General features: G+C 45.7%; 1 protein-coding gene across 1 annotated transcript in view; it reads right to left on the bottom strand.

Moving 5' to 3' along the window:
* Positions 1-13,754, bottom strand: part of LOC102850709 (leukocyte immunoglobulin-like receptor subfamily B member 3-like) — a 28,944-nt gene that overhangs the window by 9,582 nt on the left and 5,608 nt on the right. The window contains exons 3-5 of the mRNA XM_006901872.1: positions 13,013-13,294; positions 10,902-11,189; positions 5,130-5,285 (exon numbers count right to left, since the gene is read on the bottom strand). Coding sequence (XP_006901934.1) covers positions 5,130-5,285; positions 10,902-11,189; positions 13,013-13,294 — 726 coding nt within the window. The remainder of the gene's footprint in view (positions 1-5,129; positions 5,286-10,901; positions 11,190-13,012; positions 13,295-13,754) is intronic.

Here is a 13,754-nt window from a genome sequence, read left to right as displayed (position 1 = left end):
AAAAAAAATTGTGTTGACGAGGAAGAGTGGACACCAGCTAGGATGAGGAGAGCTGTCTTGGAGGGAGTTCAGTCAGAATGCTCTGCAGAAGAAAAGCCTTTGTCTTACTTACTTAGGACATCAGAAGAGACCGATCACTGGAGAAGGACACCATGCTTGGCAAAGCAGAGAACCAGAGGGAACGAGGGATGCCCTTAAGGACAAATTGACAGAGTGGTCCAAACAGTGACCTTAAACATAGCAACTATCGCGAGAGTTGCACAAGAGCAGATGACATTTCATTCTGTCAAATATATGAAGTTGATAACAGGTTTTAGTTTACTCAGCTCCACAGTCAACCCTCTTGGTAACAGCAACCAGGAAATCAAGAGACGAATTGCATTGGGGAAGTCTGCTGTGAGGCACCTCTCAAGAGCACTGAAGAGCAACAACATCAGGCTGGAGACTAAGGTGCACCTGATCCAGGTGCTATGCATTAGAGAGCTGGACAGTGACTAGAGATGAAAGAGAATTGATGCCTTTGAGCTGTGGTGCTGGAGAAGAATATTGAATATACCATGGACTGCTAGGAGAACAAACAGGTTTGTCCTGGTGAGGGTGAAGCCACAATGCTCCTTCGAGGCAAGGATTCTGAAGCTTCATCTGACATACTTTGGGCATGTTGCAAGGAGGGACCGGTCCTTGGAGAGGGACATCATATTTGGGAGAGTGGAGGGATGGTGCAGGAGAGGAAGACCCTTGACGAGATGGATTGATTCTGTGATTGGGGTGATGGGAATGAGTGTGTCGGAGACGGTGAGGTTGGCACAGGATAGAGCAGCATTTAGGGCTTTTGTACATAGGGTTGCTATGAGTCACAAGTGACTCAATGGCACATAACAACAACATCAGTTGCAACTTCAAGGCTCAAAACAACATCAACAGCAAAGTAGAAGATCAGCAGAAAATGGACGAGACCCTCACTCCCTCTCTCCACTGCCTACCCCCTCTCACCGATGTGAGAAGAAAGGGGAAGATGAGCTTGTGGACACAATTTTGTCATGGATTGAGTTGTGTCAACCCCAAAAGATACATTGAACTCTTAACCCCAGCATCTGTACCCTGAACATCACGTTTCTTCTAGAAATACACCCAATCCGCACCGACAGGGTCAAGTTCCAAAGAGCAGGTCGTTATGTGAAATTGTTGTTACCTGAGAGTCACGGTGTTTGCCTTATCTCTGGTGCTGGTGTCCTCCTTTTCCCCATTGCATCTTGGGGTGTAGATCACCAAGCCCATCTTTTAAGGCGCCTCTGAGTGTGTTCCAATATGGGAAGCCAACTCGAAGTATTTGTAATAAACCGAATGCTATTTCAGGTTCAAGCCGGAGTTGCCCCTGAGGCACTAAGGCAATTCTCAGGAGTTTACTGGACTCATGCATTGTATTTGCTGACCCGTCCCTCCAGAGTCAAGGGGAAGGTTTTCAATAGAAAGAGCTTGGCTTCATTTGCATTGAATTCTCTTTGTGATTGACTTCCTCATAATTTTCAATAAAGATGCAGGGCTTCCGTGAGAACTGCTGGCTCCCTCTTTTTATTTTATTTTATGATTTTTTGTGTGAGTGTACCGTCAAATCAGATCTGACTGGTACAGGAGGAGATTGTCCCTCCTTCCCCGGCAGAGCATCTGGTGGATGGCTCCCTCTTTTTATGCTCTCTGCTCTATCTCATTCCTGGCTGGCTGTCTCATTAGCAATAACTATAAAAATACTTTACCCTCCATGTGCAACATTCGAACTAACAACCTTTTGGTTGGTAGGTGAGTGTTTGACCATTTGCGTCACCCAGGGACTCCTGGTGTGGCTGTAACTAACATCTTCCATCTGATTCTTCTGGAGTTTCTGGGTGTCTCATCAGGCTGAAATGAATTTTATGTGAATGATGCGTTTGATAGAGAGGCTCAGCTTCTAACAGAAGGGTGGGCAGCTTTATCCCTCTAGCTGCCCCACAGGAGGAAGTCCTGCCAATGGACACTTTCAGAAGCTAAAGCTTGGGAAGTCTTGAAGAGCCACTATGCTCTGGCATGAGACGTTTCTATGAATTGGAAATCAACTTGTATATAAGCACATGCCATAATAGGAAATTCTGCTAGTCATTATGGGATGAATTGCAGAGCTGAGTCAGTGACGGTGGAAACACAGAATTTTGCCCTCCCACCCTCCTCCTCCGAAGCCACAGGAAGTGAATTAAGCCGAGTTCACTGTGAGTTTTACCAAGCAGGGCTGATCTCTCTGTAAAAGAGAAAACTTGCATATCACATTCAGTGTCCTTGGCGTGGAACCCCTGTATTTTTATTAAGGCATCTTCATGATTAAAGACCATGGCACCAAACTAAAAGGCATTTACAGGTAAGTATAGTAAGTTTTTTGGAAGCAGGAGTGGCATCCACTTCCTAAGCAACTTGCCTCCAGAAACTCTATGAACTTTGATAAATGTCGATAGTTGTAGAGGGGCTTCAGGCCTTTCCTTCATAGGGTCACTATGAGTTGTGCTCAACTCGAAGGCAATCAACAACAATAACAAAGTAAGTTTAACTGTTCTACCCATTTTGGAAATAATATTCAGCAACATTTTGCTTGCATGTGACAGTAATGCTATAGTTCAACACAGGATGGGTGGAAGACTCATCAGCAACCTACATCATGCAGATAACACAACCACGCCCGCTCACAGTGAGAATTGAAGTGCTTATTGCAGAAGATTGAAGATGATAGCCTTCAACGTGGGATTATATCTCAACATCAAGATAGGCAACATCATGAGAGAGGGAGAAAGGATTGATATTGTTAACAACTTCATCTTCCTGAGACCCACCATCAACATGCTTTGTAGCAGCAGAAGATGTGTTGCCATTGAGAAAGTCTGCAGTCAGGGACCTTTCCAAATTACTGAGGAGAAATGATGTCAGTGTGAGGACTAAGGTGTGTCTGATTCAGGCCATGATATTTTTTTTTTTACTAGTATAGCCCTGGTGTGTCCACTTGCCATACAGAGGTAACTCGTGGTTGCTGTGAAGCTGAACACTGTGACAATGATGTGTCAAATGTGATAATGGTTACCCATGGTGGACAGTGTTTGGTGGAGCTCCCCGATTAAAACAAGCTTGGAAGCAGGAGTGGCATCCACTTCTGTTAATAGTTTGCCTCTGGAAATTCTATGAACCTGGAGAGAGGATGAAAGTCACCCAAATGTTTCATTCACAGGGTCTCCTACAAACTCGATGACACTTAACAACACAACAACAACTAGTTTATTTACAAAATTCTAATACAAATTCAAACAAATTCTTTCAATTTCCCTCACCACCCCATCCATCAAATTGTACAAGCCAATGAAACCCCATCCACATCCCTCTGCTTCCAGCCTCTCCCACCCCTCCTGGATCCTTATCCTCATTTTACAGTAACAGTTTTATACAGTATTTATCCTTGTGGGACTGAGTTAGATCACTCAGCATAATGCTCTCCAGTCCCTCCCAAGTTAGGTCATAATTTACAAAGTTATTGCTCCTGCGTGCTGCGTAGTATTCCATTGTGTGAATGTACCATAATTTCTCAATCCATTCATTTGTGGTTGGATATGTGGTCTGTTTCCATGTTCTTGCGATGGTGAATAATGCTACTATGAACACTGGTGGAAAAATCTCAGTTTGTGCCTCAGTTCTCATATTCTCAGGGTATATGCCAGGTAGTGGAAAAACTGGAACATATGGAATGTCTGTTATCGTTTCAGTCACTTGCTATGCATCTGAGAGTGGGACAATTAATAAGGGTGACAGAAGAATTGATGCTTTCAAGCTGTGTTATTAGAGAAGCCCACTGACGATCCCAGGAACTGCCAAAAAGAACAGCTACGTCTTAAGAGAAAATGCAGCCAGAGTTCTCCGCGGAGGCAAGGATATCAAAACTTCATCTGTCCTACCTTGGACGTGTTGTTAGGAGAGGCTGTTCCTCGGAGAGGGCCGTCCACCAGATGGACGGATACAGTGACCGCAGCAATGGGCTCCGTTATGTCAGATGTCATGAGGAAGGCACAGGACAGGTTACAGTTCAGATCTGCTGTTCACAGGGTCGCTGTGGGTTGAACTCGACTTGATAGCACCTAACAACAATAGTCCGTTTAGGAATCCTGGTGGTGCGGTGGTTAAAATGCTTGGCTGCTAACTGAAAGCTTGGCAGTGGCCCCCACGGGTCTCTCTCTAGGGAAAGGCGCATTGATCTGCCTCCGTGACAAGTAGAGTATCGACAACCTGGAGAATTGAATGATAAACGTGAGCCTGAAGATAAAATGCTCAGTGACATCACGAAGCTGGATTATGTCGGAACCTCCCCACACCCAGTGGCCTAGTAGAAGATATTAAGCCTAGAATAGTAAACGAGTATGTATTTCCAATTATTCAGATAATTGAATAGAAACAATAAATTAGTGGATGAAACATATAATAGTATCTAAATGAAATATATATATATATAGAGAGAGAGAGAGAGAGAGAAAAGATGGAAGAAATCCCATAGACAGAGGATATTTATTTTGGTCCATTGATAAATTAACAAATCAGGTAGCTTAAGGACAGATGGGGGAGATTTACTATTTAGGGAGTATTTACAATTATTTATAAATAGTGGAAATACTTTGAAAAAAATGTGAGACGATAAAAAGAGTGTGAGAAATCAGAATAAAGATGGAAAACCATTGTTCAGAAAGGGAGAAAGGCAAGAATATCAGATCCACGTAACACAACACCACTGGATGGATCTGGAGGTGACTGAGATATTTCACTCAACATAATGTCCTCCAGGGTCACCCGTTTTGCAGAATATTTCTTGAGTTCCTTGTTTTTCAATGCAGCGTAGTATTCCATTGTGTGAATACACCACAACTTCTCTATCCATGCGTTTGTTGCTGGGCACTTGGGTTGTTTCCAGTTCTTTGCTATTGTGAACAAAGCCGCTCTCTCCCCATGTCCTCCAGTGGCTTTGTGGGACTCCACGCCTTTTGACTCATCTCTGCCTTCACATCAGGGAGTCTGACGGTGGTGATGGTCACCAGCGCCCGGTTCAGAGGTCCATTCTGTGGGGCACTCCTATTCACTCCAGCTTGCCTCAGCCACGTCTTGTCTGTCTGTCTTGTGAAGCACCGTCTGGCTGTGCCAGAAGTCCACCATTATCACCAAGAGAATCACAAACACCAACGCCGCCACGCTCATCCGGATTGAGTTCTCCGTCGTGTGATCCTTGTGCGTAGGGTCTAGAGACAGAAATCCAAGAGAAGACTGGTTATTGGTTGTGCCCCACCACATGCCACCCCACACCTCTGGGTGGGGGGCTCATTCCCCTCATGTACTTTCTCTTTTAAAAAAAATTAATTTTAATAAAAGTTTACAGAGACTTTGGATTTCCTTCATTCATTGTTGTACTTTCCCCCCTGCCCACCCCTCCCCTCCAGTTCACTCTTCCCTTTGAAAAGTAAAAGAAAAATTCTTTCACTGTTATACAATCACTACCCCCAAGTCTACTCCATTATGCAGCCTTCATTTTGGACTCTTGTCATAACAGTAATAATTACTCACATATCTCTTTTAAGCAGTTCTCTCCCTCATCTCTTTCAATGCAGTATGCATAATTTATCCTTGCTTTCTCAGTCTCCCCTCAACCCTGATGTCAGTCCTGTTTGACAACAGTGGCCCTATGCAATATTTGTCCTTTAGTGACTGAGATATTTCACTCAGCATAATGTTCTCTAGGGTCACCCAATTTGTATAATATTTCATGAGTTCCTTTGTTTTCCATTGTAGTATTCCATTGTGTGAATATACCAGAGCTTCTCTATCCATTCATTTGTTGATGGGCACTTGGGTTGTTTCCAACTCTTTGCTATTGTGAACAAAGCCGCGGTAAACATGGGTGTGCATATATCTGCTTGGGTGACAGTTATGCTTTCTTTAGAGTATATGCCCAGTAGTGGAATTGCTGGGTCAAATGGTATTATTTCTAAGGGAGTTCTGGTGGCCTAGTGGCAAGATGCTGCACTGCAATTCCAGAGGTATGCAGTTCAAATCCACCAGATGCTCTGCTGGAGAAGGAGGAGGCAATCTCCTCCTGTACCAGTCAGATCTGATTTTACGGTACACGTAAAAATAATACAATTTTTTAAAAAATGGTATTTCTATTTGCAACTTTTTGAAAAAGTACCATGCTGCCTTCCATAGTGGTTGCACCATTTTACACTTCCACCAACAGTGAAGAAGGGTTCCAGTTTCTTCGCAACCTCGCCAGCATTTGATGTTTGCTGCTCTGTTAAATTTTGCTATTCTTCCTGGGGTGAGATGATATCTCAGAGTTGTTATAATATTTACTTTCTTAAATATGGTCTTGTTCTGACTCCTTTTCAATGAACTCATGTGCTCTTGGAGACCACAGTTCTTGGTAAGGACCTGGGTCTCTGGGTGAAGAGCTGAGGCTTCTGTGGAAGAAGATGGCTTAGAGAGGTTGCCTCTCGCTTTCTTCTTAGGTGATTTTACTGAATGCCTGGTTATGACCCTGATACATCTCCACTCATCCACTACCGTCAATTCTTTCCTGTATTCCTCCATCACTTCCTACAACAGTTTGTGTTCTCTCGTCCATGATAATGGATATCGACAGTGGTTGGTACCTGAGATGTAGGGAGGGCAAAAAGTAAGATAAACTTAGGTAAAATTACACACCCCACAATAAAACAATGTTTAAAAAAACCCCCTTCGATGAAATTTATTTCCTCTGTTGAGTCATGTTTTGCAAGCTATTGCTTCAACATTTCTCCAACTTCATTTGCTACCTGGATTACATGAGCCCATGTTTCGCTCAAGGATATTGTTGTGTACCGTTGAGTCAGAACCGACCCCTAGCTGACACTCCAGGGGATTTTCAGAGGTGGTAAATCACACAGGAGGAGATTGCCCATCCTTCTCCCGCAGAACAGCTGGTGACCTCGAACTGTGTGCCTTCAGAATTGCAGCGAAGCTTCTTGCCACCAGGCCTCCAGAACTCAAAGCATCTTTAAAAGGAAGCTGTCTTTGCCTCTGCATCACCCTGGTCCTTCTGTGAGCGGTGTCCCTCTCACACCTTCTTGGGACCCGTTTCTGTCTCTCCATTCTTTTTTCTAACAGTGGGTTTGAAGTGCCTCCTGGTCCACGTCCTCATTCTTCAATCTTCTGTCAGACGAGGATGGGCTATGATGTTTTGGGGGCCTAATTTTCAGAGGGGGACCACTAGACGGTACACTTCCTGCTCCGTCTCAGTCTGGGCCGAGTTGACTCACCCAAGTTAGAGACAAGTGACCCCAGCTGTACTTATAAGGGTGACTCAACCTCCCGATGCCGTTCCAGGAAGCAGTGAGAAAAATGATTTGAACTCACCACTGAGAGTCGTTCACCACAGGTGACAGATTTGAAATTCTGATGGTGGAGCTCCTGGGATCGTAGCAAGACAGAAGCCAGCAGAAGCCAGCGCGTTATAAACAACCGATGAGGGGATTGGGGGGTGCGATACGACATGGTGAAATGCTAATGGTCAGAAATCTCGGTAAGGTTTTCCTGTCCAAATATAGAATATAGAATTTCTCTCTCCCTCTCTCTCTCCACACACACACTCTCTCTCTCTCTCACACACACACAGCTAAATGAAAGAGGCTTGTAAAAATCCTTGTTGTGAGACCAGAGACTATATAATAAGTCAGTGACCGAGGAATTGTCCCACTCATGAGCCCTTCAATAGAAGGAGGTTGGGAAAGAGGTAGGTGAACTATTATTGCTGCAGACCTCTTTCTTTCCTCTCGCAGAATGGCTACTGAAATGACCCAACCACAGGAAGCAGAAGCCGTGACTGTTTCTCTGTCAAGGATGTGAAACTCCTCTACCTTTCTTTTCCAGAAAAATAGTTATCTGAGATTCTAGCCCTCTTCCCTATCTTAAAAAATAAAAAAAAATCCGTGAGCATCTCCCTCCCCAAGTTCCTTGTTGTTGTTGTTATGTGCCTTCTAGTTGCCTGCGACTCATAGCGACCCTGTGTACAACATCCTTAAACCCTGCTCTATCCTATGCCAATCTCACTGTCTCTGACACACCCACCCCCATTACCCCAGTCACTGAATCAATCCACCTCATAGAGGGTCTTACTCTCATGTGCTGTCCCTCCACCCTCCCAAGTATGATGTCCCTCTCCAAGGACTTGTAACATGTCACACATACTAACCCTTGCCCTTAACACGCCCTTTCGAACCCTGAGCCTGGAGAAAACGGCCTCCCCAAATTCTCCTTTGAGTCAAACAATGGCCCAGGGAGACCACTTTCCTTTGTATGTTCGACCCTTCTGAAGAATTCAGTCAATTTCAGCAAACAAACCTGAAGGTCAGACTAAGAGCCTTTTTTAGGATAAGTTCACTGAGTTGTTAAACCCACGCTGTACGAGAAGCTTTCTGTTGACAAATTGGTCTTTTAGGTCAGTTCCCAATCTTTCATTCTGCAGCAATGCCAACAAGGTTCTGTATAAGATGTTTGATAGTTCTTCTTCTCATTGGAGGTTTATATTCAATAAACTGATCATTTTCTACTATTGGCTTAAGAAAAGAAAAATAGTGCTTACTGTTTATTAGGGAGCTCTGGTGGCCTAGGGACAAGAAGCTGTGCTGCAGTCCCGAATGCCGGTGGTTCGAATCCACCAGCTGCTCTATGGGAGAAAAATGAGCAATCTCCTCTCCTCTGAAAACCTGCTGGAGGGTCAGGTATGGGTCAGTTCTGACTCTTCAGCACACACCACCACCAAACTGCTTAATTGTTAATCCAGGAGAACTCTGGCAGCCTAGTGGGTAAGAAATTGTGTTGCCAAGGCAAAGGCAGGTGGATCGAATTCACCAGCTGCTTTGTGGCAGAAGAACGGGCAATGACCTCCCACATGATTTACAGCCTCTGAAAACTAACAGGAGCGTCAGCTGTGGGTCACTTCTGACCAGAAGGCAACTCATTGCATTTGCATTGCCAATCTATGATCCACCATAATTCTCATTGCTAATCTAGGATCCAGAGATTCAGAGCGCTTCAAAGGGCAGGCAAACAGAACTAAGAAAGAATAGTGTTCTTTTTTTCCCCCATGCTGTAGTATCTTTAATTTTGTCCTTTTTATTCATACCACCCAGAGATCATTTCACCCACTGCTCTGTTTTGCAGCCAATCTCTTGTCTCTTTCTTCAGCAATGGAAAGGCGGATACCCTTTCCTCAGGGAAGAGAAATCCATGGCTTATTGCCTTTGCCAATAACAAGCATGTTGGAAAGCCGAGTGCCAAAGCTATTGCCATTGGCATCTTTCACATGAACCACATCAAAAGACCCAGGATGTCTCTCTCTGTTGGTGATCACACCAATTCTTCCCAGGTTAGCACCTCCAGTCACCATGTACAGGTTACCAATATCAAACTTGATGAAATCAGTCATGTCTCCAGTCTCCAGATCAATCTGAACAGTGTCATTCGCCTTGATGAGAGGATCAGGGTAGCGGATAGTTCGAGCATCATGGGTCACCTTTTGTGCCCACACAGATCTTTCTTACTTTGCAAAACTTGTACTTTGCTTCCTCAGGTGTAATGTGGTGAACAGCAAATCAACCTCTGATCAGTCTGGAATTCTCTCCAGTCTTGCCAATGCTGACCGCACCCACAAAACCAGCAGGGGAGGTTGTATCAGTTCGGAGCTTGCCTTAGATCTTAATAAACCGCTGCATGCAGATTTTTCTAACCTCATCTCCTGTCAGGGCATACTTAAGCCTGTTTCGTAAGAAAATGACCAATGGCAGACATTCTCTCAGTTTGTGAGGACCAGTAGATGGACGAGGAGCAAATACACCAGTAAGTCTGTCCAGCATCCAGTGCGTTGGAGTTGCTACACGCTTCAGATGCTTCTTGGGACCACGAGCTGCGGCTTCGTTAGGCACGGAAAGAGGACCACGTTCTTAGCGACAGTCTCATTAAATTTGAGGTATCAGAATCTTGACTTACTTGCAAAGCGAGATTAGCCCTGTACTGTGAAACCAGCAAGACCAACTCCATCTTGGCTAGAAAATCTGCTTGGCAATATACAACTCAAGGAAGCAGGATGTGAATGAATAAGAGTGACCAAAGCTCTCAGACCTTAGGGAATGTTATCTACTGAAACTCTTTGTTTCTTAGTGCTCTCAGTAAGACGTGCTGTAAACCATCTTTGTATTGTGCTGAGGTCTGTGAGAGTTAATGTTTGACCTGAGAGTCAACATCCTGGACGGAAAGAGATAATGCAATGGCTACTGCAGAGGTGCTTCTAAAACCCTATATATGCTTTTGAAAACTAAAAGTTTTTTATTATTTGTCATCAACAGGAAGACTCTCTGAACCTTCATTCAATCCTTGTTCCTCCTCTTGTGGAACCGTTTAGATATATTGAGGCTGGACCCTGATATTGAAGGAAGAATATGGCAGTTGCCCCCCCACCCCGCCCCCAAGCTTGATCACTTTCTGACAAACTTGATAACATCTCAGCTGGTCATATCAAAGACCAGCTCAGACAATGGATCCTGATAAGAATCTGAGCTTGATTAAAAAAGATAAAACCTAACTAAATTAACACATCAAATTCCGAGAAGTATCATCTTAGTTCTTCCCAGGACCCCTATAAAAAGGAAACACCCCCAAACTGCCCACGGGCCATTTGGATCCTGTCCACATGCCACGCGGCCGGGTCACTTGGCGTCCCTCTCCGACGGCACAATAAAGGCCTGTTCGTTTCTTGGGACCAATTCCTTTCTTTATTTCTCTCCCTCGCGCCCTCATGTTCTTTTTTAATATCTTACAGAACCGACCTGGGAAAAGAAGCTGCAGGGTGTCACTGGGCGATGACCACAGGTAGGGGCTGGCCTTGTACCAGCCGTAACAACTGTAATTCCCTGAGAAGCTGCTGGTCACAGGACCCAGTGTGAAGTGGCCTGAATGTCTCCCGTTCTGATGCTGTGGCGGGTCCGGGTTCCCGTCTTTTGTCAGTGAAAAGCTGTCAAATGGGACGCTAGCCGAACCACAGTAGAAGGAAATGTTATCTCCCACCACTGTCCCAAGGCTCTGATCCGTGGAGAGGGTGGGTTTCTCATAAAAGCCTAGAAGAGAAGAAAGGAAGCTGTCTGTGAGAATTTTCTTTCTCCAGCATCCCTGACTCCGATGCCGGACACGTAATAAGAGAAAGGAAGATGCTGACCTTACCTGTGCCCAGAACTGGGGTTTCCCAAAGACAAATTTGTGAAATGTGAATAAAAAGAAAAAGAAACTGGTGCACAAGCTTGGTGAGCAGTGTCAGGGGCTGAAGGAGAAGACATTGGGTAAAAAGAACATCTGTTCTCGAATATTTTAGAATTTTGTAAATGATAGAAGACTTGATGATGCCTTTGAGCTGTGGTGCTGGAGAAGAGTTTTGAATATACTGTGGACTGCTAGAAGAACAAACACATTCATCCTTGAGAGGGTTAAACCAGGCTGCTCCTTGGAGGCAAGGATTCTGAAGCTTCGTCTGACATACTTTGGACATGTAAGGAGGGACCAGTCCTTGGAGAGGGACATCATCCTTGGGAGGGTGGAGGGACAGCACAGGAGAGGAAGACCCTCAATGAGATGGATTGATTCAGCGACTGGGGTAACGGGGATAGGCGTGTTTGAGATAGGAAGATTGGCAAGGGATAGAGCAGGGCTTAGGGCTGTTGTACATAAGGTTGCTATGTGTTGCAGGCGACTCGATGGAAAAAACAACAACAACAGCAACAATGTGAGTATGTACTCCCTTAAATAATTAACTATAACAGGTTTGGAAGCAGGAGTGGCAACCACTTCCTAAACCATATGCCAATGGAAACTCTATGAACTTGGACAAACAATGATCGTTATAGAAAGGTATTAGGTCTTTTGTTCCTAGAGTTGCTATGAGTCGTGTTCAACTTGATGGCAATCAACAACAACAACAAGAACAAGTTAGTCTTAAAAAAAAGTGTCAGAAAATACGACCTGGGAACCTGGTGTCCAGGTGACATGAAAGTTTTGTATGGGGCTATCACCAGAAAGGTTGGTGGTTTGAACCTATCCAGTGGAATCCCAGAAGAAAGACCCCTCTCCTCTGTAGTGTCATGGTTCTGAGAACTCTCTGGAGTGCAGGTGGAGTGGAGTCCGGGGTATGGGGTGTACTGTGAGCCACAAGAGGTCGAGTGTGTTGACATCAACTTGGCAGCCATAGAGGAAACAGGCAAGGGAAAGGAGAACTTTTAAAGGGAACGTAAAATGGAAAACACGAGAGAATGAAATGTCCAGGAAGGGATGGAGAAAGAACAAGAAAAGATAAAACAAGAGAGAGCAGGAAGGAGGGAAGGACAGGAGGCACCTCGGGGTGCATGTGGCGCCTGATGCCCGCTCCACTGCTGTGGTGGAGATAAGAAGTCCATTCTGGAGTCCTGTGTCTACTAGTCCAGCAGAAGGTTGAGGATGGGGTGCCCAGCAAGCAGATTCTGCTCATCCAAGAGGTGGACGTGGCACTAGAGAGAGGTCAATATATACACAACCCCTCTGACAGCAGAAGGGGGGTCAAGCGGTGGAGCATCGAGGCTGGGATGAAGTTTCTGGCGGCCTCAGTCCACCTCCCGTCCAATGATGTGGTCTTTGCCAGTCCAGGGGTTGTGTGTAGGCAGTCCAGGTTGGGGAGAGTTGGCTCACTGTCCAGGCAGGCGGCCAAGCGAGGAGGATGTACCCAGAGCAGGCAGGTACCAGACCCGTCAGATGCCCATGATGACACCCAATCACAGCCCCAGCGGAGGGGTGGGTTCACATTTCATCTGGGGGGGGCCTCACCTGTGGAGGAGTCCTGCCAGAGGTGGAAGTCACCCAAGGAGAGCGCTTGGAGGTGCGCTAACCCGAGTGCGTGCAGTGCCGGGGGCCACCTTACCTGTCACCACCAAGTCCAGGGGCTCACTGTGCTGCGACCAGCCGTCGGATTTCCTATACCGGCAGGAATAACGCCCTGCGGCGTCCGCCTCCACGGGGTGCATGCTGAACTCCACCACGTGATTAAAGCCCAGTCTTCTCTCGACCAGCTCGTAGTCCGAGCGTCTCAGGACCTCCAGGTGGTACAGGTAGGACTCGGGAGTCCCCCTGCACAGGAGCTTCACAGTCTCATTCCGTGGAACCACAGAACTCGGGACGGCAGACAGGACGGGAAGGCGAGAGACTGCAGGAGAAGGCGAGCAATTGCCCTGGCCTGAGGTGGAGAAATCAGAGATGTGTTTATGTCTGGTTGAGTGCGTTGAATCCATTCCAATGCACAGCAACCTTATCAGACAGAGTCAGCCTCCCAGGAGGTTTCCAAGGCTGCCAACCTTTACGCAAGCAGGTCACCAGGTCTTCTTTCCGAAGAAGCTCTGGCTGTGTTTGAACAACTGACCTTTTAGATAATAGCTGAGCACTTGATGACATCACCATCTGTCTATACACATACGGAAGAACAAATATGTATACATTTTGATGACTGGAATAATTTATATTAACTGACTCCTTGCTGTGCGGTTGACACGGAGTCATAACGGACCCTCCGTGAGGTTTTAAGACTATAAATTGTGCAGGCGGGGACTGCGCTTCTTTCTCCCTGGATCCTCTGGTGTTTTTGAACCACCAGAGCTGTGACCTATGGC

The sequence above is a fragment of the Elephantulus edwardii genome, unplaced genomic scaffold (assembly GCF_000299155.1).
Source record: "Elephantulus edwardii isolate Elephantulus edwardi_28Jun2011 unplaced genomic scaffold, EleEdw1.0 scaffold00348, whole genome shotgun sequence".
Taxonomy (NCBI): domain Eukaryota; kingdom Metazoa; phylum Chordata; class Mammalia; order Macroscelidea; family Macroscelididae; genus Elephantulus; species Elephantulus edwardii.
Note: the sequence above shows the minus strand (reverse complement) of the source record. Positions and strands in the feature narration are given on the sequence as shown.